The following is a 24,837-nucleotide window of genomic DNA, read 5'->3' on the forward strand; positions in this document are numbered from 1 at the left end:
ATTTGCTTGATAAACCTTTTCCAAACCCTTTACTCTGAGTAGGTATCTGTCTTTGTGGTTGAGGTGTGTTTCTTGCAAACGGCAGAATGTTGGATCCTGTTTTCATATCCAATCTCTTAGCCTGTGCCTTTTTATAGGTGAATTGAGTCCATTGATATTCAGTTATATTAATGACCAGTGGTTGTTAACTCCGGTCATTTTTTTGTAGTAGAGTTTGTGTGTTTCCCTTCTTCTAGTTGTGCTGGTGAAGGGCCGCTAGATGCCTGAGTTATTGTGGGTGTTGTTGGACTCCTTGGTTTGTGATTTTCCTTCTATTACTTTCTGCAAGGCTGGATTTGTGGCTATGTATTGTTTAAATCTGTTTTTGTCCTGGAATATCTTGTTTTCTCTATCAATGGTGAATGCTAGCTTTGCTGGGTATAGTAGTCTAGGCTTGCATCCATGTTCCCTTAGTGTCTGTAGCACATCTATCCAAGCTCTTCTGGCTTTCATGGTTTCTATTGAGAAATCAGGTGTAATTCTGATAGGTTTCCCTTTATATGTTACTTGACCTTTTTCCTTTGCAGCTCTTAATATCTGTTCTTTATTCTGTATGTTTTGTGTTTTGATTATTATATGGCATGGGGATGCTTTCTTTTGATCCAGTCTATTTGGTGTTCTGTAGGCTTCTTGTACCTTCATAGGAACATTCTTCTTTAGGTTGGGGAAGTTTTCTTCTATAATTTTGTTGAATATGTTTTCTGGGCCTTTGAGTTTTAATTCTTCTCCTTCTACCCCAATTATTTTTAGGTTTGGTCTTTTCATGGTGTCCCAGATTTCCTGGATGTTTTGTGTTAAGAATTTGTTAGATTTGTTTAGTTCTTTAATCTTTGAATTTATTTCCTCTATAGTATCATCAGAGTCCGAGATTCTTTCTTCCATCCCTTGTATTCAGTTGGAAATACTTGTCTCTGAAGTTTCTGTTCGTTTACTCAGAGTTTCCATTTCCAGTCTTCCCTTGGATTGTGTTTTCTTCATTACCTCCATTTCATTTTTCAGGTCTTGCACTGTTTCCCTTACCTGTTCGATTGCTTTTTCTTGTTTTTCTTGGGTATCTTTGAGAGATTTATTTATTTCGTCTACCTTTTTGTTTGTCATCTCCATTTTTTATGGCAGTTTTTTTACCTCCTGTTTAAGGTCCTTTATTATTTTCATAAAGTACTGTTTAAGGTCGGTTTCTTCTATATCTTCTGGCGTAGGGTGTTCAATTCTTGTTGTTTCGGGATGTCTGGATTCTGGTGATGTCATGTTGCCTTTCATGTTGTTGGAGGAGTTCTTGCATTGGCGCCTGCCCATCTCTTCCTTCAAATGGAGCCGGGAGGCGCTTGGTGTCCTAGAGCAATCTTTGCTGTGACTGAAACTGGTTGGATTTCCCCAGTGCCAGAGGAGGACCTATTCCTTGCGTCACAATCTGAAGAAGCCCGCGCTCCCTTGCAGGAATCCTCAAACCTGCCTGGAGGCCAGAGTCTGACCCCTTTGGGTGGATGGTCTTAGTACAGGAGCAGGACACCTGAAAACACTAGGGAAGGCAGTCCAGATGGAACTGGAAACTGTATTCTTTTAAACACTGCTTGGCCCATTAGTTCCAGCCTCTTACTGGCTAATTCTCACATCTTGATTAACCCATCTCTAATAATCTGTGTAGCACCACGAGGTAGTGGCTTACTGGGAAATATTCTAGCCTACATCCGTCTCGGGTTGAAGAATCATGGCAACTGACTCACTTCCCTTCTTTCCAGCATTCTGTTCTGTCTACTCCACCTACCTAATTTTCTATCCTATCAAAGGGCCAAGGCAGTTTCTTTATTAACCAATGAAAGTAACACATAGACAGATGACCCACCTACATCAACTGATTTGAACGGTTTAAAAAATACCCTAAAGGGAAGCAGACTGTCTGCCTATTCTAAAACTATCTAGGTAGTTAATTCCATGGTAGCAGAAGCCTTTATTCCATGTACTGTTCTCTGTTCTAAGATTAGTCTTAGGAAGCACTTGGTAATTATCTCAAGCTATTCCTTTGCTGAAATTGCAAATTGGGTCTTTGGAATATTTTCCTTTTGGTGTTCAAGTAACTTGTCTTGTTGCATCTTTATCCTCTAGGGTTTCAGGTATTTGTTTGGAAAATGTTATAGACTAGGATTCGGGGAACTGATGAATAAAGAGCTGTAGTGAGAGCTGCTGGCCGCTTTCCGCCACCCAGCTCCCGGCCGCCTGGCTAACTTATGCCCCGAAATAACAACACACAAACTGTATTCATTTAAACACTGCCTGGCCCATTAGTTTCAGCCTCTTATTAGCTAATTCTCACATCTTGCTTTAACCCATATTTAATAATCTGTGTAACACCACGAGTGGTGTCTTACCGGGAAAAATTAGCATGTCTGACCTGGCGGCTGGCTCCATGTCGTCTCTCCCAGAGAGGAGAGGCATGGAGATTGTCTAACTTCCCTTCTTCTCAGCATTTTGTTCTGTCTACTCCACCTATCTAAATCCTACCCTATCAAAAAGCCAAGGCAGTTTCTTCATTAACCAAGGAGGGTCCTCCATCAAAGAGCAAGTGTGGGAGACTTGGTGTCTGTTTCTAAGTCTTGGACCCTTTTAGTACTATTTCACCTTAAATTCGTAGTTAAGTACCAAGTTGACTTTAGTTCACAAAGAAGGGAAGCTTTAAAATTCTTGTTTATTCTTAGGGGATTTTGATAGCATCAAAACTATTACCACTTTGTAGTTAGGAAGTGGAATGGCAGGCATTTTTAAGCTCTTGAGTCAAATATTCAAGTGTATTGCTATTTAATATTGGTGTCTGATTAATATTTATGTCATTATAACCAGAACACTATGCAGATTAATTTGTCATTTTGTTACGAAAGTTATGCATGATTTATACAGCATTCTGTGGAGTATGCTGTGGTGTGGTGGGTAAGTCTGGCGGTACATTTGAATTGTGTTAAATTGTTAACATCTGAAGTTAATGTCTGGTTTTAGCCATATTCCTGTTTTTTTCTTTCTTTCTTTCTTTCTTTCTTTCTTTCTTTCTTTCTTTCTTTTTTTTTTTTTTTTTTTGGTTTTTCGAGACAGGGTTTCTCTGCAGCTTTTTTAGAGCCTGTCCTGGAACTAGCTCTTGTAGACCAGGCTGGCCTCAAACTCACAGAGATCCTCCTGCCTCTGCCTCCCGAGTGCTGGGATTAAAGGCGTGCGCCACCACCGCCTGGCTCATATTCCTGTTTTATAACTTACAAATCTGTCATTCTCTTACATATGAAGCATTGGTGGGATAAACCTTTGCAATAAAACTGACAATTCACTTTTAAGAAATTTTGTTAACTTGGGAAAGAACGTCCCTGAGTGTATTGATGTAAAATTAAAACAGTAAATCAAAATTTAATACATAGCAAGTGTCATCATCTTTTCCTGTTTTATTTTTAAAATAATTTTGTTACTATTGCTGCATTTTATTGCTTATGTGACACATTTCTTTATTACCTTCTTCTTCTTGCCATTCTTAATGAAAATAGTGTTAAATCCTGTTGTTTAATCACCTTAACTTCAAGAGGCTAATTTAGAAACCATATGAAAAGTGTATTTCATTTTATGAGACAAAGGCAACCTGAGGCACCTGCTATACTCTTATTAATATAAGTAATATTGAAGACATAACCTGATTCACTTATTTAAATAGTCACATTTAAAATAGCAGAATTTTTATGAAAGTTGAATTATGTTAGTAAAATGTTTATCATATTTTCAAATATACTTAAAATATTTTGAGAATCTCTTTAATCATTTGGTATAAGGAGACTAGCAAAATCAAGCCTTCTCATTGTGGGGTGTGGGTGCTTAAAGCTTAGTCTAAGCATCCTCAACTGTCAGGCTTTCTCTGCTCCAGTGCTTCAAAGTGCCAAGCCCACTGGTGTTGCTGTGTCTCTCCACTGAGGTTTATGAAGATAAAATTCTAAGCTGTACCTTTCCCACACATTGTTTCTTTGTTTCTGGTTATAAGTACCTTTAAATTTTCTTTGATTCTTTGTTCATTTGGGACAAAAACAGTAGACATAGGGTCTGTGTCAGTAATCAGGGATAGTGCTGTCTTTATGCTTTTGAGTGGATCAGTCAATTAAAAACAGCAGGTACCAATACAGACACAGGAGCCCAGTGGAATGCCCTGCATTGACAGTTAGCACAGCCAGTATCTTCCAATTCCACGTTCTCCCAGTAACTCTCAAACTTTGCCACCTCAAACATTCCCCAAGGTATCTAGTCTCTATTTGTCTTTAAACAAACAAAGGCAAGTTGATGTGTTATCACAAGCCTTGGGAACTTCTTATACCAATTCTTCTTGTCTTTAGGGATGGATGGTGATCTTCAAGAAGAGCATAATACTTTGAAAGAACTTAAACTGAATTTGAGGGATTAAAAGGTTTTTCATAACCCATCCGTGATACTTTACTATTGGGATGAGGTGGTGCTTGGGTTTCTGTTGCTGTGATGAAACACAGCAGTCAGAAGCAGCCTGGGCAGAATTGTTTTCACTGTATTTCCAGGTATTGGGCCATCACTGCAGAAAATCAGAAACTCAGTGCAGGAACCTGGAGGCAGGAACTAATGCAGAGCCCATGGAGTGCTGCTTACTGGCTTGCTTCTCATGACTTGCTCATCCTGTTTTCTTTAGCACCCAAAACCAATTAGCCACCAATTACTAATTAAGAAAATGCTCTGCCAGCCTGCCTACAGCCAGATCTTACGGGGATAGTTTCTCATTTGAGGATCCATATAACTATAGTTTCTGATTTGAGGATCAGACAACTATAGTTTATGTCAAATTGACATAAAAGTTGCCAGCACAGGTAGGATGGTGGTGATGATCCAAAGTAACTGGTACGGAGAAATTCACTGGTGCTGAGATACTGAGGAGAAGGGACATCAGTTGATTTTGTTTGTTTGTTTAAATTTGATCCTCCTTATGTATAGCTTGTAGATACATTCTTTACAGAGAAAAAAACTAAGCATTTTATATCAGTTTTTCTCCTCTAGGATTTCCTGGGTGCATATTTCTTACAGTATTGTTAAATCTTGTGTATCTTCTCCCTCTGTGGTGCACAATAACTTGCAACATGAAAGGACTTCCATATTCTGTGAATAGCTTTTATGCTTCTGTGTAGGAGATTAAAAGGGGGGTTGCTGATTCTATAACACATATATTTCACAATTGCTTCTCATTCAGAACTAACTAACAATGAATTGTATAGAATAGCAGATGAGATTGAACAATTGTCCACAGGGTATTTTGATCACATATAGATTAAGTACATATAAATGAAATTTTATTGTCTCTATAGTTTACAAACAATTCTTCTAAAACAAAAAAAGTACCATGGAGGCAGAGGCAGGCGGATCTCTGTGAGTTCGAGACCAGCCTGGTCTACAAGAGCTAGTTCCAGGACAGGCTCTAAAGCTGCAGAGAAACCCTGTCTCGGAAAAAAAAAAAAAAAGTACCATGTACACAAAAATGAAGAGTTAGAAACATAAATCTAGATGAATAACATTTGGATGTGCACTATACATCTATTTTTACATTTTTCTGTAACTTTGACTATTTTGCATTAAAAATGGGAATATATACTATTCCCTAGAGACCTCATTTTCTTTTAAGTTTTTTTAGGTTAATTTGCTATGACCTTAAACTAAGTGGTATGTTAAATATGTTTAAGTATTAAATCATTAGTAAAGAAATGTATTTTAGCAGAACATGGTAACATTTACTTGTAATCTCAGCAAGAAAATTGTGCATTCAGGGCCAGCCTGGTCTATATTTATTACAATAAATACTAATAGTGGTATATTCTCTCTCTTATTTTTGAATTTGTCAATTCAGAAGTCATCAGGAAAGAAAATTCCAGCAGTTGGATGATATTTTAGGTAGGAAGGAAGGTAGCTTTTAGTCAAGTACACACAGAATAAAGGTTCCCTACAGTGTAGACACCATAAAATCTTCCTGAGTTCAGTTGTATCATTCTTAAGTCTTACTTGTCTGTAGCTTTGTTATTGGGTACTTCATAACAGCTTATGTCAGTTAATATTTAATAAGTAATATCTTGTCATTTTTTCTTATTGGGTAAATCTTGGAGAAAAGATATGTAGTTGTACTGATTTCATGATTTATTGAATTATTAATATCATTATAATCATATTTTATTATTGTAGACCAGAATATATAAATTGCTCCAGAACCAAATCCAGCAGCAGACTTGGACTGATGAGGGCACGCCATCTGCTCGAGAGCTTCGGTCAGCCTTGCTGGAATTTGCCTGTGCCCATAACCTAGATAACTGTACCACTGAGGCCACAAAGCTGTTTGACATTTGGATGGCATCAAACGGAACTCAGAGGTGAAGTGCACATCTACTTGAATAGGTCTTTCCATTCATTATTTCCTAAAGAAGGAAGGAAAGATATTCCGCTATATGCATGTGCCAAATTTAATACATTTTTTTCATGAGATTTGAATTGTTTATGCTTCTTGGCATTGTAAATCTGCCATGAATTTGAGCATATAATTAGCTTTGGCAAATCTGATTTAAATTCTTTCAGTATATATTCAGAAGTGCTATTGCTGGATCATAGAGAACTTTTATTTGTTTTGTTTTATCATGTGCGCATATGTGTGTGTGTGTGTGTGTGTGTGTTTGTGTGAGAACTCATGTGTAGGGAGCCAGAAAACAATCTTTAGTGTCAAATCCTCAGAAACACTTTTTTTAGATAGTAACTTCCCCTAAATAGTCTAGATTGCATGGCCAGAGAGCCCCTGGGATCTGCCTGTCTCATGAATGTTGGGATTTCAAGTTTATACCACCCTTTGACTTTATTCTGTTGGTTCTGGAGATCAGACTCAAGTACTCATGCATGCTTGGCAAGCACTGTACTGATTTAACTATTTTCCCTAGCATTCCATTTTTAATTTTTAAGGTCTTTTATGATCTGTTTCCCATAGTAATTATGTGATTTTATGTTTCCACCAACAGAGTATAAACATTCCAGGGGTTTTTGTGTGTTTGTTTGTATTGTTTTGCTTTTGTTTTTTGTTTTTGTTTGTTTTTACACAACGTTGCCACAATGTGTTTTCTGGTTTTGTTTGGTTGATTTGGTTTTGAGATAGGGTCTCACTGTGTAACCCTTGTTGGTTTACCTCTGCCTCCTGAGTACTGAGATTAAAACAAGCACTTTCATATTTTGCCAAGTTTTCTGCTTCATTTGTTTGTATTTAAAACTTTTTTTCCCCTGTGGTGCTGAGGTTCTAACTCACAGTCTCACACTTTCTGGACAAATGTTCTACCATTGATCTCTATCCACCTGTCTCCAACTGACCAGCACTGGAATCACAAGTGCATGTCCCATACCCAGTTCTGTTGTACCTGGGTGCCAGTTACTGAGCTCAAGTCCTCACCCTTGTTGGCAAGTACTTTCAATGGTGGCGATGCATGATATCTCCACAGAAAACCCTAATTTTCTGAGGTTTTGATAACAGCTATTTCTCAGAGTATGATGGCCATCTCCTTTCATTTAGAAGTGAGACGACTGGTGGAGTGAGCAGTTAGGAGAAATGTTCTGGATATGACTAATTCTTTCCAGGTTCCTTATTGAAGCAATGATTAAAATATTTGGAAAGCTGAGACAGGGAATTTGAATAAGGTTCTGAAATCTGTCCTAGCTCTGAGACTTAAGTAAAGGCAGTTGCGTTCCATCCCCTTCCTGCCTCCCAAACATACATTTGCTGCTCTCTTTATACCATCACATTTAGCATTGTATTATAATGCATATAGTTATTCTGTGTACTTTGGGATAGCCCATGATCTCCTACAGAGAAAGGGGTATGTCTCATTCCTTCCCAGTATGCAGGTACATGTCTCCTCAGCAAATAATTATTATGTTAAATTCAACTTACATTCTTTAAGGTCATAACTATAGTAAGGTAGCAGTCATTGAATTACCTTTTTACTCATTTCTAAATTTGTATGAAGATTTACAATTATTATTTGGACCCAGAAAGACTACCAGTCAATTCCTTGCCTTTGTAGTCAGATATTTTCCTTATTATTCTCATGTTTCACTCTCTTTTGTAGCCTGCCTACTGATGTCATGGCCACTGTGTTCAAAGTTGGAGCAAGAACCGAGACAGGCTGGTCCTTCCTCTTAAGCATGTATTCCTCCATGGGCTCTGAAGCAGAAAAGAACAAAATACTTGAAGCTCTTGCCAGCTCAGAGGATGTACAGAAACTTTACTGGTATGGAACCGTTTAAAGAATACGATACAAAGAAACCAAAAGATAAAAGCACTTTGCTCTTTAGGACAGGAGCCCATTTTCCCTTGAACTCTCGCTGACTTCTTCTTAGACCTGAATTGGACAAGGTTGTGATGAGTTTTCATGAACTGGGCTTCAGCTTGAGGATTGAACCTTAACAGATGGTTCAGAATGCACTTTGTTTGAAAGATTTGAAGATATTAGTAATCATAAACCCCATCTGTGCCTTGCTGGGAAATGTTGTCCTCCCTTGGCATGATGTGCTAAAATCTGCTGTACTAGATATCAATCTACTCAAGCTGTCACTTTGCAAATGTAAACACTTCAGAAAAAAAAAGAACTATTTTTCTATCTTCCTTTGAATTTATTGCTCATACTTCTTCCTACTGTCCAACTACCTGGCCTAGGAATGGAAACATCATGTGGGTGAAAAAAAGGCAGTCAGACCTGACAAAGAGAACAGGAAGAGACAGAGTTAAAGGCTCAAGTTTCCAAGGAGATTCACAGTGCATGCACCTTAGGACATAGATACTGAAAGCCATACCAGGGATAGAGGGAGCATCTTAGCTTTCTCTTATATACGTTCACTCAGCCAAATCCTAACAGTGTCCCAGAGACATCCATGGATCCTGCCCAGATCCACATTCTAAATGATACTTTGTAAATAAGCATTATCTTTAAAGCAATGGCTAGACTCTGACCTTAGCACAGCATACTATAAACTCCCATTATACATATACAAACAGCACCTGAGCACAGAGAGTAAAATGTGAAAATGCTTCTTAGGACTCTTCACCTTGTCCTCTTTTCCTTTGTTTTTTAATAGTATCAGGTCTGTGGGTGTGCAAGCTGAAGTATACAGGCTAAGTATTCCTGACCTGAAAAACCAGAAAATATGCTAGTTTCCAAAATTGTAGTAAGTTGCAGAATTTTTTCCTTGATATATTGTAAATCGTTATATAACAACATGAGTATGTATATCATGATGATTAAAATAATTGACAGGTTTTAATTTGTGTACTAATCTTAGCCTAGTCCAACCTGATTTAGCTTGAATTGATAGAGGCTTACATTGGAACCCAGTGCTAATACAAGTTTGGTCATCACTTCAAATACAATAATTTTAAAGGCTAAATCTGTTTTTTTTTTCTTCAGGTTAATGAAAAGTAGCCTTGATGGTGATATCATCCGAACACAGAAGTTGTCACTTATCATCAGAACAGTGGGAAGGCACTTTCCTGGACACTTGCTGGCATGGGATTTTGTTAAAGAAAACTGGAATAAGCTTGTACATAAGTAAGATTCTTGGGGAATGACTGAATTCCATATCCTCAGACTGTGCATTTACAGTATAGCCCCCCCCCCCAGTGCTTTGTTGGCTCCTGGGTTCTGATTTGTCCTAAGTGGGGAAACACTTCTTAAGCAACAACTTTCTGTATTTAGAGCATTGCATTTAGCAGTGGTGTCAAGGCCAAGTACACCTTACAAGCTGTCCATCCTAGCACAGTCCCAGACTGTTTCCGAATGGTTGCTGTATGTGTTAGAACTATTTCTTGATTGCCAAGTTAAGGAACCACACTTAGCTAGGTAGCACATGTAGGTGCTTCATTATTCTCTTAAAACAATAATAATGTTTCTGGGTATAGATGATTTTTGAGAGCCAGATTAAAATTCTGTCTGAATACCCATGCTCCCACCTCCTTTCCTGCCCACTGGCAGTAGTGTGTAAAGACACCCCAACTTCTGGGCTGTATTTCCAAGAGGAAACCCCTACTCTGCCTTTACAGTATAGCATTTTCTTCATGCTCTAGAACAGTTCTTTGGTTGTCAGAACCTGCTTAATTTTTCTCTCTTATTATTTGTGTTTCTTCAGGTTCCATCTGGGCTCCTATACCATACAGAGTATTGTTGCTGGGTCAACTCACTTGTTTTCAACGAAGGCACATTTGTCTGAGGTTGGTTGTAGGAGGGAAGCTGCATGGTCCTCCCCTTAGGCTGCTCTGTTTAAGTGAAATAGAAACTTTTCATGCTGATTCCGGTTGCTTCCATCTTTTCATCAATGGTAATGATTCTACATTAAGGTAATTTTTAAACGGTTGCATGTATAGCAAGGAGGTGAAGTAAAGTTCTGGTTCTATTCTCAGCACTACTTGCTCTCTCCTCAATACAAATAATTGAAGTAGTAATGAAATTATTTTTGAAGAATTCCATTCAAAATGAGAATTTATTTATCAAGCCTAATTTTAAATTGCTTTAATTTTCTTCAGAGTTCTTTTTTATTTAAAGAAATAATATGGAAAGAAGTAATAAACACAGGAGTAAAGGCACCAGCAATGAAAAAAAGTTTTTGTTTTTAAAATCACTTCAGATATTACCACACTTGATAGATGCAAATGCTTTGGCTGTAGGGCTGCTATTTCCAAGGTGTCAGACCTTGGAGCCACCATCACAAGGTCAGGGGAACCTCGATCTCTCCTGTTTAAAATGCTTCTCTGGTGTTTGCAGGTCCAGGCATTCTTTGAAAATCAGTCAGAGGCAACCTTACAGCTTCGCTGTGTCCAAGAGGCTTTGGAAGTTATTCAGCTGAATATCCAGTGGATGTCGAGGAATCTGAAAACTCTGACATTGTGGCTGTAGCACACACAGCTGACCTTCCGGTGCCCAAAGCTCTGCTGGTTTTGTAAAGGTTGAAGTGAAGGCAGGCATGCTACTGGGTTGTTTTGCACTATTAGGAGTTCTAGTTAGCTCAGGGCCCAATTGTGTTTTTCATGTCTTTTCTGAAATGTGTTTAGGCAGTAAGTAATTATTTATTACAAAGTTATATTCACCTGTATGCCGACCATCTACAAAAACAATGAGTAATTTTGCTTTGGACACACAAATGGAGAAAAAAGTCATATTTGAAATTGTGTTCCATTTCTTAGTGTCCGGAGAGTTGCTGACACAGTGCAACCAAGGAAACTCTACTGTAAGAACTACCATATTTGTAGGCTGTTGATTGATCAGCTATTTGCTGCGTCTTGTTGATGGATGTACCTGGAATGTAGTAGTTAGCCTGGAAGAGTCAAGCAAAAAAGGCATTGAAGATACAGCTGTAGACAACTGACCTCAGGTGTGCAGGTCTGCCCTGATTGGCGGTCTTTTAAAAATGTTTATATCTATATTATAATTTTTCCTGCAGAATAACCAGGTTCTAAAGATTTTTCTTGTTTCTGTTGAATTGAACAGATGAACGCACAGGTCCAAAATCTCAGTTTTCCAAATATTTAACACTTTCAGCTTCATCTTTATGGCACTACTGTAAGAAGGTGTTCTGAACTGAGTTACTGTTCATTATTTTATTCATGAGTTCCAGTACCTTCCACCTCTATACACTTGCTAGGCCTGCTGGTGGACTCTCTGCTGTAGGGGATTTTCACGCTTTGGCAAGTTTGTGTTAAGCAGCACTGGTGTGTTTGTCGTTATTTCCCCACCAAGAATGCAATTTGTTTAAGTTGCCTTTTGACCTAACAAATAATACCATTTTCTCTGTGAATCATACCCATGTGTGTTTTTTTTATTTTATGTTAGGGTATTAGAAGCATTTCTCAAGAAATTAAAGCATTTTATTTTGATGTTCACCATAGTACCTTAAAGGGACAATGAGAATGTGGAAAAGGAATAGTTGAACATATGGTGGGCTATGAATTCTTTCTTTTCACTGTTTAAAACAGTGATTTTGTTTAGTTGAAAAAAAAATAGCTTTTTTCTTTTCTTTTGGTCAAATTAATATTAAACAGTGGCCAAGGACAAGCAAAGGAATAGTGAGGGAGGGTATCCAGAGCAGAATGTGGGCGTTTTCACTCCTTTTGAAGGAGAAATACTGTACTTGAATTTTTGAGCTATGCAGACTTATTCCTAGGTTGTTTTGTTTCTTTGATTCTTAGGAGAGAAATTTTCTTCTTAATAACTCATGAGAATTCTATATTTTGTTTAAAAACTGTCCATGTACATAAAAAGGGAATTACTCATTTGTGAACACTGAAAACACCCCACAGTCAGACCATAGAAAGACTACTTTTTTTATTCAGCTGTTGTAAAGTTAGAATACGTGGAGTTGAAAACAAAGTTATAGTTTATTTTATGAAAATATTTTTATATAACAAAATTTTAATGGCTGACAATCTGAAAATAGCCTACTGTAATCCTAGTGTTTGCTCCCAGTTTAGTCTTTTCTAAACATTTTTGTGTTTTTGAGTAGAAAATATTATTCCTGAGAATCTCAGAATCATCTTGATATCTTCGTGAAATAGTTAATTATAGATCTTCATTTCCTTTGTGCTTTTGGTAAATGAATGGTAGTTTAGCTGATACTGAAGGTTAGGGGTTTTTTGTATTTTTGGAGTGAAGGAAAATACTCCTGTGGGCTTGGTTGCCTCTTTTTGGTTTTTTTACCATGTTGTATTACTAAATTCTACTTTGATACAGTTTAACTTTTGCTACTTCTCAAGACCAGTTCAGTCTTGAGATTTACCTGCCCATCTTGGTATTGATCCTAAAATCTATGTAACTCTGCATATGGCAAATCTTGTCTTAAATAACACTTTCTTCCATGTATGAATGTGAATGTGTGTGGTGTGCAGTGTTGTACATAGAGTCTTATGCGGATATGTGCAGAAAAAAAGAAGAAGAGGTAATTCTTGATTTATTGCTGTCAGAAGCTATTCATTCCCAGGATACTGGAGCCATAATATTTTCACTCTTACCAATAATCTTCACCTAGATTGTTTATAATTTTGATAGACCTCCTCTTAATTTCCCCACAGAATTCTGTAAATTTTCATGTTTTGTTAGCCTGCGTATGTGCATCTTTTTACAGATAACTCAAAGTCAAGAATGTAAGGCTGAGAGGTAGCATTTATAGTCTCATAAGTATATTGGTAGCATTCAGATTTTCCTTCTCCAAAATTTACCTTGCATTCTGTACTTCTAGGAAGGAAGATTGACTCACAGGGGTCAGCTTGTGCTTTGAGTATATACCTGACATCACTGGGTAGCAGTGAGGAGTGTTCTGTTGACTACAGAGAAAGGGTGTACTTGAATGTAATGTGAAGGCATATATTGATTATTAGGAAAAATAGAACTGGAAAAATAGAAATTATAGATTTGTGGAAAAAATTCATTTGGAGATCTAAAAGTTAGGAATCGTAAGAGGTAAATTTACTCTACTAATATGGAGTTAGCTATGATAAAGTAATGACAGTTTACCCCAGAAACTTGTGCCTTCTCTGTCTCATTTTGTCTTTAAAAATGAAATTGTATTTGTCAGTGTTCAGTGTTTACAAACTTTCTTGCTATCACAGGTTCTACCTAACTAGTTTTCTTTGCTATGTGTGTTTTCATTTTATGAGACTTTAGCCACTATTAGAACAAAAGCTTTCAGAAGAGTCCTGGGTATAAAAAACAAATCTAGCTGCATCAGGTTTACTGGGTACCAAACAATTCTTTCTGATTGATTACTGGGAAGAAAGAAATAAAAATTAAGTTTTGTGTTTGTTGCATGATTGATATTCTGTTGTTGAATTGGATTTTAAAGGTATTTAATCTAAAGAACCTAGAATGATAATTTTCAGCCCGACTGCTGAGCACGTACATATGAACATGTGCTCCGTGAGTTTCAGGGATGGCACAGCACATCTCAAGTGCACTATTGCTGAGGACTGCAGTCGCAGACTGAGTTCACGGATAGGAAAGGGTTGATTTATATGGGCCTCTAAGAACTGGGATCATTGGTATAATGTAGATTCCCCCTGCCCCGACCTTACTTTTATTTATACAGAATGAATTCTCTTTTTTGGAAATGTTCTGCCTTCTTAGATTTGTAGTTCTTAAAACTCAGGTATATATTTTTCTGGGTTTGTGTTCTTTTATTTTGTTCTTAAATCTGTGAAATATCAAAGAAGTACAAAATGAAAAGTGGAAGACTCAAAGTGTGACAAATCTACTCTTTTCCCCATCCCTTACTGCCTAATTGGGCAATTATTAGCAGAATAAGTGATCGATTTTTAGAGGGTTTGTGGGAATTTGAGGGGGTGATGGATACTTTTGAGACATACACATGTACTTTTGTATGTTTTATATTTTGTTTTACAGATTTTGTCCTAGTAAAGAGTGAAATACTGCTCTCTGATAATCTCTCCTCTTCCCATGTTGCCTACTGTAGGTAACAGCTATAGAATAATTAGGTTTTAATTTTTGAAATGATGTCATGAGTTTCAAAAGGGGAGCAAGGTAGCTTCTTTTAAAAGTGTGTAGCAACAATTTTGCTGTTATTTGGGACTTACTTATTGCTGCCCTCTATACATTCTTGTGGACATGTGCATAAACTATGCAAGTCCACACCGATGCATTGGAATAACAGAGTAGTAATAGTGCCTACTGTTTTGTTCTAGTCTTAGGAACATAAGTTGCCTCTTATCCTTCCAAGCACATTTATAAATGCAATACTACCTTTTATATATTTTATTTAGACTTTTTTCTTTGCATAGAAAACTTAATAACCATTGTGATGGAGTATGACCGATTTTTACCTTTTCCTTGTTGCCTCTTAAGACAGTAGCTAACTGTTTTGTTTGGGATAGAGTGAGAGAGAGTAGAGTACTGCTTGCTGTGACTTTTTATTACTAATTTTATTTGGTCCTATACCCTTGAAATGCATGTGAAAATATCTGATGAAATGTGGAAGACTAGATGTAAACAGTCACATCTTCTCACCTCTTATTGCCTGTTGGCAATAGCCATTAGAATGGCTATATGAGTGTGTGCAGGGAAGTGTACTTAATGTCTGTATATATGTTCTTACTACTGTGTTATATTAATTCACTGGGTGCTCAGAGTGGAAGGTACCAGTGGGGTTCAGATGTATAACAATGTCCTCTTTTCCTTTCTCTTATTGTCTGGGTGCAATACTTTTTAAAGTATTTTGAGTTTTTTGAAAGTTGGATTTGGGTGTTGAGGATTGTTGTTTGATTGGTTGGTTTTTGCTAGGCTGGAAAAGTAGTTTGGGGCAATAGTATATACTTTTTTAATATAAACATGCTATTGCTGCATTTTTACTTTCTTGCTTTCCCTGTCCTTTCTGTGGATTGATGAGGAAAGTTGGGGATCTCTCTAAGAAGTTTCTTCCTTCTCTTGCATTGGACATGCATTGCAGTGAGTGTCAAGTAGCACAGACAGTGCTTTGGGGCTGCTACTGAAGGTGGAGGTCTGGCATATGCTTTCACTGTGTTTTTGCTATGTGCTTCTTGGTCACTGAATTTCGTTGCGTAGCTGTCCTTCACTTGGACTTGGTTCCTGACAAAGCACTGAGCTCTTAATTTAGTGTCCTATCATTATTATTCCATCAGTGTGGGAAAGATTTTCTTTTTCTTTTTTCTTAGCTTTAGGGGGGATTAAGGGCGGGAAATACACTCTTACAAATGTATATAATTTTGTTACTATACTATATTATTTCATTTGGTACTGCGTCCTTTACATGGACATATAGGTACCTAATGAGACGTGGAGGTCCGGATGTATGAAAACTTCCTCTTTCCCCTTTCCTCATTGCCTCTGTAGGCAATTGTAGAATAGCATAGATTTTCTAACTCTGTTCCACCCGGAGGGGTGGAATATGTATATACTTTTAAAATGTAAATATAAATTTTTAATTCTTTTTGTTGTTGTTAACTTCATTTGTACCTAAATCTGTCTGTGGACACTTAGGTACATAAGAAATATCGAGGTTCATTCTATGAAAAATCTCCCCATCCCCTTCCCTCATTGCCTGTCTGGGCAATAGCTTTTTAGAGTAGTTGTGTAGCTTTGGCATAGGGGTATGAGGTGAAAGAGTTCTGGGTTTTTACTTTTTAAAATGTAAATGTTTGCCAACAGTTATTTCATTATTTCACTTCCAATGTGCTTTTGTGTTTCAAATTATTGTCAAATGAAATGAGTCTATACCCAGAGTCATGGAACATCTTTCTTCACTCTGTCCCTTGTGCCATACTGTAGTAGTGTACGAGTACTATAGGGCTTGGGTCTTTGTTTTGTCCGTCTTGTTGCTTATAACACAGTTTGTTAGAGAAAAAGTTAACTGTGTGTGTGTGTGTGTGTGTGTGTGTGCGTGTGTGTGTGTTGAAAATACCTTGTGGTGTTAACATCATTTTGAACCTGGTCCTTGTCATAACTATTTTTTATATATTACTTAATGAACACTGAGATTGATTCTATGAAAACTCTCCACACTCCCTATCCTTCATTGCCTGATGGGCAGTGGTAGACTAGCTCTTTTGTTTGCTTGGGGGGAGGGTCTGGCTGTACATATATTTTGAATGTATATAAATAATTGCTACATTCTATATGTTACTCCACATAGCACCAGTTCTTTGCTGGGTTTGTAGATACAGAATGGAACACGGAGGTCCAGACGTATGATAGCTCTCCCCTCTCCCTTTTCCTCATTGCCTAGACAGGCAATAATTTTATAACTTGGGGTTTTTTTGGCAGGGGAGGAGGGATTTCTTAGGTGGGTAGTGATTAGGAAAGGGATAGAATGCATGCTTTTAAAGTATATTTTTATGGTACTGATTAGGCCCCTAGTCCTTTGCATGAATAAATGGGTACCTAATCAGAACTGAGGATCGGTATATAACATACTTCTGATTCTCCCCATCCCCTTATGCCTGTTGGCAATTGTGAGTAAAGCAGTTTTGTGTTTTTTACTTAATTGTTTTGAATTTATATTTTTGGTATGAGACTATTCCTAGTATAAATATTTTTTTCTTTATTTTATTTTGTAGTTGTTTGCCTAACTGTTAAGGCCATAGTGAAAATGACTTTTGTCATATGATAGAGCATATCCTTTCTTGCCTATTTCCTCACTTAGCACTAACTAGTTTGTGGTTTGTTTTTTTTCTGGTTATTCTCTAGGATATATATTTTTAAGGATACAAATATATACACATACATACTCAATTTTCTCCCTTGCCTTCATTGTTTCCCTTAATATCTATTCCCCTGAAGATTTCTACATGAACCTAGGAAAAAACAAAGACTTGTTACATCTTGAGCACCTGACTGGAAGTGTAGCCCTGTGACTCCATGTCAAATAGTGGCAATGCGTATGCACCAAGTAAGATGGGAGAAGATGCTTAGATGTGGCTGCATTGTGGAAATTAATCAGACCAAGTAATTCTAGTGTTGATTTAACCTGAGATGGTGAAAGGCCAGCTTTGGTTTTGTAAATACCAGAAAAAAAATAGAGGGCAGTGCTGAGTAAAAGTGTGTTTAAATCTCCTCACTGCTTGAGGTAAGTTATTGAAGTTCATGAGCCAATATTAGTATTTCCTGCAACTTATTTGAAGAGCTCTTAAGAATGGTGTTGCTGTGAGGCCTAAAATTCAGATTTATCTCCAGAGTTCTGTTGCATGTTCTTGTATATCCAGGAGAAGTCATTGTGACTATTAGAAATGACCATTTGAGTGATTGCTACTCCTCTGGTGACTGACAGACAACATGGTCCCAAAAAGAATTTCAGAAGCAAGACCTTTCTATCTTAGATCATCCACAGATGGCAGGGCAAATTGGCCCCTTCTTACCCAGAACTCTTTTGTGTGGCTTTATCTCTTTCCCTAGTTCTCTATTAATTGAATCATCCCTATTCTGTTTTGTTTATTTCCTTTTGCCTTCAGTGCCTTTATTGTTGTTAGTTTCTGTCTTAAGTTGTACTAACAAATTTCAGCTAATGCTGCATCCTAGTTAGCTTTGTGTTTCTGTGTGCATCTCATGCAACCAAGCCTGTATGTTTGCTCTCAGCATTTTTAGATTTCACATTGTCTTTCCATTCACCACATGGTAAAAGTTATGACTACACATTTATTTGCATCAAAGAAAATTCATGTACATGCCTCCCCCATCCTTCCTATGTCTTAGCTTTGTTTTGTTCTCACTTTTTTAAACCAATATTCCATGAAGAAGATTTGCCATATCCATTTAAGAAACATTGAGTGATAGATAGGACTCCTAGAAATTCTCAAAGACGTCTTATTTACCATATCAGATTTCTCAGGAATGTGTTGGAAATTAGCCTAGTAACATTGTTGTTACTTATACCTGCTGCTGTAGGAAAAAGTTATTCGCGACACATTTACCTTTGATCATAAATAAAAGAGAAAGGGCCACATTTTTGGAGTTAGTCATGGTAGTCATTAGTGATATTTTTGAATTGCTTTTAATTTGAAATACTTCAAAGGAAGTAAAGGTCATGGCTTAGCTCAAAGAAATGCTCCAGAAGTTGGGCTGTATAAATCATCAGTAAAATAATTGTGTGTGTGTGTGTGTATGAGAGAGAGAGGGAGAGAGAGGAGAATTGCTACATAATTGGAGCATTTGCCTTCGTCAACAAATCACATTAAGACAAACTGTAGTCGGGGCTGTCTTGATTAAAGCCAAGTGTTCCTCGTGGCTGTGAGGAAGAGTCTCTTGCAAATACTTTGGAAAGTAATTACTTGGAAACTTAAAAAAGGTATTACTTTTTTAAAAAAAAAATTTAAACACCACTAGAGACCTTCAGTTCCTTCAGTCTGAGTTTGTGGGTAGAATTCTAAATTTGTATTCTAATCTGTTTTTTTTGTGGAAAATTTTGAAAATAGTATGTATGTGTAATATTGTATATGCAAATTGTGTTGTTTTACTTGTAAAGGGAAAATGCTTATTTTTCTTTGTACTTGTTTTGCATATAACCAGCACTAATTAAACGGCATGTTTAACTGCAAACACTTGCTTTCTTTGTGAAATAAAAATAAAGTATTTAAATATAAACATTGTGTGGATTCATCTAATTAGACAGAATATATGTTGTATTTCATCCTAGATTCTGAGTTCCATCAGAGCTGCTCCCATATACACTAATGTATCTAATTTGCTTCCTACCTCACCTAGTGTCTTTAACACATAAAACTCAAAGATAACTCAAACTGACACTGTCAATATTTTGGGCTGAATAATTATTTGCTTTGAGAGACTGTTGTGCACACCATAGATTTTTCAACACCCACCCTGACTATTGATGTCAGTAGCATCTACAGATAATCAGCTGCCCATGGCAACCTCTCATTCCCCTGGCCCTTGTGAGAACAACAAAAGAATGTTTATTTCATATATAGACGATTGTTCTCGCACTGGTAATTATACATGTGAATGTTTGGGACAATAGGCTCAGTAACGGTTAGGGGGCTGGTTTTAGGACAGTTACTTTTGCACAGCAGCAATTCTTTTTTTTAAGATTTATTTATTATGCATACAATGTTCTGTTAACATATATACACCAGAAGAGACACCAGATCTCATCACAGATGGTTGTGAGCCACCATGTGGTTGCTGGGAATTGAACTCAGGACCTCTGGAAGAACAGCTAGTGCTCTTAACCTCTGAGCCATCTCTCCAGCTCTCACAGCAGCAATTCTTATGAACACTCAGATCCTGAAAGTAGCAATGAGCTCCATATCAATTACTACACTACCTAGGTTAGTGTTAATCCATTGAAAGCTAGGAGTTCCCCCTGCTTTGATCATGCAAGTAGGAATACAGGTACCAGCCCTTCTGGAAGGACTCTTACAACTATGTTCCTAACTAGGGTCACAAAAGTAGCCTTCCCTCTCCATGAGTAGTCTTGAATTAAGAATTGGGAATTTTTTAGGTTTCCAAATAGGGAATGAAAACTAGTGTTCTTTTACAGTAATTATTAGAGTTAATGTTGGGCATTTGAAGACAAATTTAATGAGTCTTTTAATTCCCACCCAGAGCCCTGCTGTGGGAATTTAAAAGCTGTTATGCTGTGCCTTTTTAAAAAGAAAATTCTGATGATCATTGCCAGTATTTACAGAATGCTCAGAAATTGCAAGAATTTTTATTTTTAAAAGCTGGCTATATGCTTTATGTTTACAAATATCAACAGTAAATAATTTAAAATTCAGAAGTATAAAGAACACTTAATTCCACTAGATTTGGGGGGTGGATAATGGGTTTAATAAACTCCCCATTTAAAAAAATGGCCCAAAAGAATTTGATTTAATGTTGGCCTTCTGCTTTTCTTTCTTTCCATAAAGTCTCCCCTTTTCCATCACACACAAAGCCTCCAGTGTTTACTTAGATTTGTGTGTGTGGATTGAACAGTTGACATATGCTATAGAGTGGTGTTTTATTACCAGAACAAAAACATCCCTTTAAATTACCAATTTCATTCACCTCAATCTGATAATTGGTGGTAAGTTTCCAATGCCTGTGCTTGTGTGCTTTTATTTTCCCTTGTGTATGACATCCAGCTAACTGGTCAAAGTCTAGTTGAGGTTAAATGCAATTTTGAGAACATATTTTTGGTTTGGGCTGAGCTGAATTATATGCAAGACCTTTACTTATAGTAATTTTCAGTCTTTCCAACTCATTTTTATAAAAGAACATAATGCAAGTAAAATAGTTATCAAAATTAAGCTGTTGACAAGCACCAGGTGGCTATAGTTTGAAGGGAAGAGTGGGTATTTAGAAGAGGCCAAAGAAGGGTAGGAGACCTAGGGTGCCAGTGTTTATTAGTCGATAAGTTGGTGTATTGCTGAAGCTGGGAATGGGAAGCCTTTTTTGTTTTCAGTATCTCTTGTCCACACATGGTGCTGCCATGTGCAGCTTTGTATAGTAACTGCCCTATCTTGATATCATCTTGTCTACGTCAAGGGTGTCAACTTTTATTTCAGCAGAAGTTATTGAGATATTACTGTTACTACATGGTTAACTAAAGCTTCGTGATTTAATGAAATTATAATGTTGAAAAACTTCAGAACAGAGGGACACTAGTCAGAACCAGGACTTCTTTCACACCTGTTTTTCCCTACTTTAAGGGAAAAAATGATTTTAGTTCTACTAGTTAGGATACTTCTCACCTACCTACCTTGCAGGAGTGTTAACATGAAATAAAAACATCTGGAACATTCCATAAAAAACATTCTGCCCATCCCTGGAAAGCATAAATTCAACCCTGGTGGTTAAAAGTATGAGATGTGTGTTAACATCCTGTAACAAATGGAAGTGTTTCCTGTAAATTGAATAAGGTTATACAACATACTAGCTAAAATATTATAGGAATAAAGTCTAAAATATGCTTTTTGCAATTTGAAGCCTTGAATTTGCTTATATTTTATTTAAGAGAGTATTATATGTTAAACACACAGGCCAGTGAGATGGCTTAGTCAGTAAAGGCATTTACTGTCAGCCGTGGCAACCTGAGTTTCAGCCACATTGTAGAAGAAGAGAATTGATTTCCACAAGTTGTCCTCTGACTTCCACACGAGTTGTGGTATGTACATCCTGTTCCCACACATACTCATAACTAAGAAAAGAGAAAATGCATGTAGTTATGTTGGTTTCACAATTGAAATAAAACCTTCACTGTTGGTGAATTTTGGTTAATTATAAGGAAATTACAAACCAAACTCTTGATTGATTTATAATGAAGGTAATTATTTACTTGACCATCAAAGCATGAGGCACAAATATGTGGGAAGATGGGCCTGGTACTTGAAAGGTATTCAAGAAATGTACTACTTCTCAACTTATTTGCTTTTAATAGGTAAAAGAATCAGATTCTAACTAAGACAAAAAATCATATACAGAGAAATTGGCCAAATGTCCTAGGCTCTCTGATTGCTAGTACTGGAAGAAATCTCCTTAATGATCTAGTCTCCCTACACCAATTTGTAGACTAAGGGTACCAGAGATTACACTTTAGCTAAAATCTCACATACATTTAATTTATATGTATCTAACATAGAGGCAGATGATGTGCAGTTGCCCATAGGACACTGGTTTTTTTTTTTTTTTGGAAAAGAATTATTTCAATAAAATGTTATCCTATTATGATTTCACTATCAAAAGAGGTGGCACGTTACTATAAAGTTGAACTTGGAGCTAAATTAAATGGTTTAAACTTATTGATAATTTAAATGAACCAAATATCATGACTTTGCAAGGGTAGCTCTATTTGTATGTATTTGGATGAAGTGTATTGCACTGAAGCAACAATGTCGCTGTAGGAGGCACAAAGTCAGTAGCTTCCAACTCTGTCACCAGCAAATCATACATAGGGAGGAGAGTAATTGTCACTGGTAAAGTGGCAAGTGCCAAGCCAAGCAGAAGGAAACAAAATGTGATAAAGCCAACATATTTCTGAACAATGTAGTGTTTGGAATATTATTTTAAGGTGTGTTGCTTTTGTTTATGCTGCATTTGTTTAATTCTGAAGCTGTGATTCTTTGTCTAAAACACCTGATCGTCTAATAAAGAGCTGAATGGCCAATAGAAAGGTCGGAGCAAGGATAGGTGGGGATGGTAGGCAGAGAGTATAAATAGAAGGGGAAAACAAGGAAGAGGAACAAGAGAAGGAAAAGACACCAGGGGCCAGCCACCCAACTACATAGCAAGCCACAGAGAAAGAAGTAAAGTATACAGAAATAGAGAAAGATAATAGCCCAAAGACAAAAGGTAGATGGGATAATTTAAGAAAATCTGGCAAGAAACAACCCAAGCTAAGGCCAGGGATTTATAAATAATAATAAGCCTCCATGTATTTATTTAGGAGCTGGGTGGTAGTAAAACATCCCACTACAATGTAGGATTTCCCAGACATCCAAAAGAAAATTTACCATTCTGAGCCTCTTGATATTTATCTTCTCTAGAGCCTCTCGTTTACCTGGGCATTTCTCAGGAATCTTCTTACATAGACATGAAATGCACATATTATCACAGACATTCATGTGTGTGCACATAAGGGCACACAGACAAACACACAGAACAGACCCCTTTGCTGACTCCTCACTTTTGAACACCTTGAACTTGAAGTATTTTTTTTCTTTAAAGTATTGTGGGTTTCAAATGTACATGGCCAATATGTCAGGACTTCAACAAAATTGGCCCTACAATTTTAAAAAACTAGTTTGTATCCTTTTGTACTTTGGTCATATCTTGGTGTCACTTGTTACAAGCCCCTAAGTATTTATTATGAGGAAACCTATTGTTCTCAGAGGAAACTTCAGATCTTTATATTGGCAAGGATTTTTCTTATGATTTTCTAGGATAACAGGAAAATTGGCTTATAATCTCTGAGCACACCCAGACTTTAAGTGAGAGAAACCAGTCTCAGATTGCAGAGGCATGCAGGATGTACTTGTAAATGTTTTTTCATGGGTAATTTATTCCATACCTGTTGTGATATATCTACTGTGCATAGACAGGGTGCTAGGTAGGTCCATGAGGCTTAGCTACAATATGAGCTGCAAGTGCCTCCTGGGTTTTATAAATGTAGACTGTGTGGTGAATATATCTATCAAGGGCATCTGAGTTCATGAGGAGCAGATACAAGGGGTGCAAAATGGAAGGTTGTAAGCTATATGAGGCTGGTGTTGCTGTACTCTCTTTACTTAAATGCCAGAGTATAGGGGGCACAGAATTATTCCCCAGCCAGTGTTCCTCTCTACTCATATGGGGGTTCAGTTGGATGACCAGAAGTTGAGTTCTCAATACAGAGGCTACATACATTCCATATTTAGCATCTGCATCATTGACTAGGATCTAAAGGCACTTTGTTTCTCATTGAGTAAACCACACAGTTGAGTATTGGTTCCTGACGGTGTTCCAAGTGAATGACAAGAGGCAAGGAGTTGACTAAATGCTGCAGTTTTACCCCATGGCTTTCTTCAATTCCAGTTAGTTAGCTTGGCTCACCTCAGTCTGAGCTATGACAGTGTCTTTCTCCTCTGCCTTCCTGTGTGGTAAAGCAAGAATAAAGACAGCATTTCAAGACTGATTCACAAAGCAGATAATCTTGAGTTTAAGGGAAGAGGGGTCTGCAAACACTTGAATATAGTCAGTTAAATGAATCAAACAGGAAATGTTCCTTCCCATCAGCTTGGTTTCTGGATGACAAGCACAACTGCCTGCCTTGTTTCCTTGACCTCTAGCCTTAGTAATAAGGGAAGCACTCTGCTTGGGGTGTAGCTAGATGGTATTGGGGGTGTTGGAGGAGGAGTTGGTAGTTTTGTCCTTATCTAAACCTCACCATAGCTGGATGGAAAGGTAAGGATACCTGGTTCTTGAGAAGGCTTAGAGTTCACATAGCCCTCATGGAAGCAGGCCCAGACTCAGAGACTGGAAGAGACTCAGGAATCGAAGGAATCCTGACAAAAGTGCTCGTGTATGTACTTTTTACGTGAAGCTTTTAAAATCTTTTAAAAATAAAGGCAATGCTCTTATTTGAGAAGATGGTTAAGAAGGAATTTCAAATAAAGTAATCTAAAATAAACACTTTTTCTTTTACATTTTAAAGGGAAATCTTTTTTTAAAAAAGGGAGCCTATACCTTCCTAGAACATAGCTGAACTGACCTATAGTCCAATTTACATAGCTTAGAAATTGTCACCAGCCAGAAAATGAGCAGT

The 24,837-nt window shown here is 37.2% G+C and overlaps 1 protein-coding gene across 1 annotated transcript in view; it reads left to right on the forward strand.

Moving 5' to 3' along the window:
* The window catches only part of LOC119820551 (leucyl and cystinyl aminopeptidase), a 117,168-nt gene extending 97,990 nt beyond the window's left edge, over positions 1-19,178 (forward strand). The window contains exons 14-18 of the mRNA XM_038339008.2: positions 6,244-6,428; positions 8,160-8,321; positions 9,495-9,635; positions 10,213-10,294; positions 10,845-19,178. Coding sequence (XP_038194936.1) covers positions 6,244-6,428; positions 8,160-8,321; positions 9,495-9,635; positions 10,213-10,294; positions 10,845-10,976 — 702 coding nt within the window. The 3' untranslated portion in view covers positions 10,977-19,178. The remainder of the gene's footprint in view (positions 1-6,243; positions 6,429-8,159; positions 8,322-9,494; positions 9,636-10,212; positions 10,295-10,844) is intronic.
* The last annotated feature ends 5,659 nt before the right edge of the window (positions 19,179-24,837 follow it).

The sequence above is a fragment of the Arvicola amphibius genome, chromosome 8, assembly GCF_903992535.2.
Source record: "Arvicola amphibius chromosome 8, mArvAmp1.2, whole genome shotgun sequence".
Taxonomy (NCBI): Eukaryota; Metazoa; Chordata; class Mammalia; order Rodentia; family Cricetidae; genus Arvicola; species Arvicola amphibius.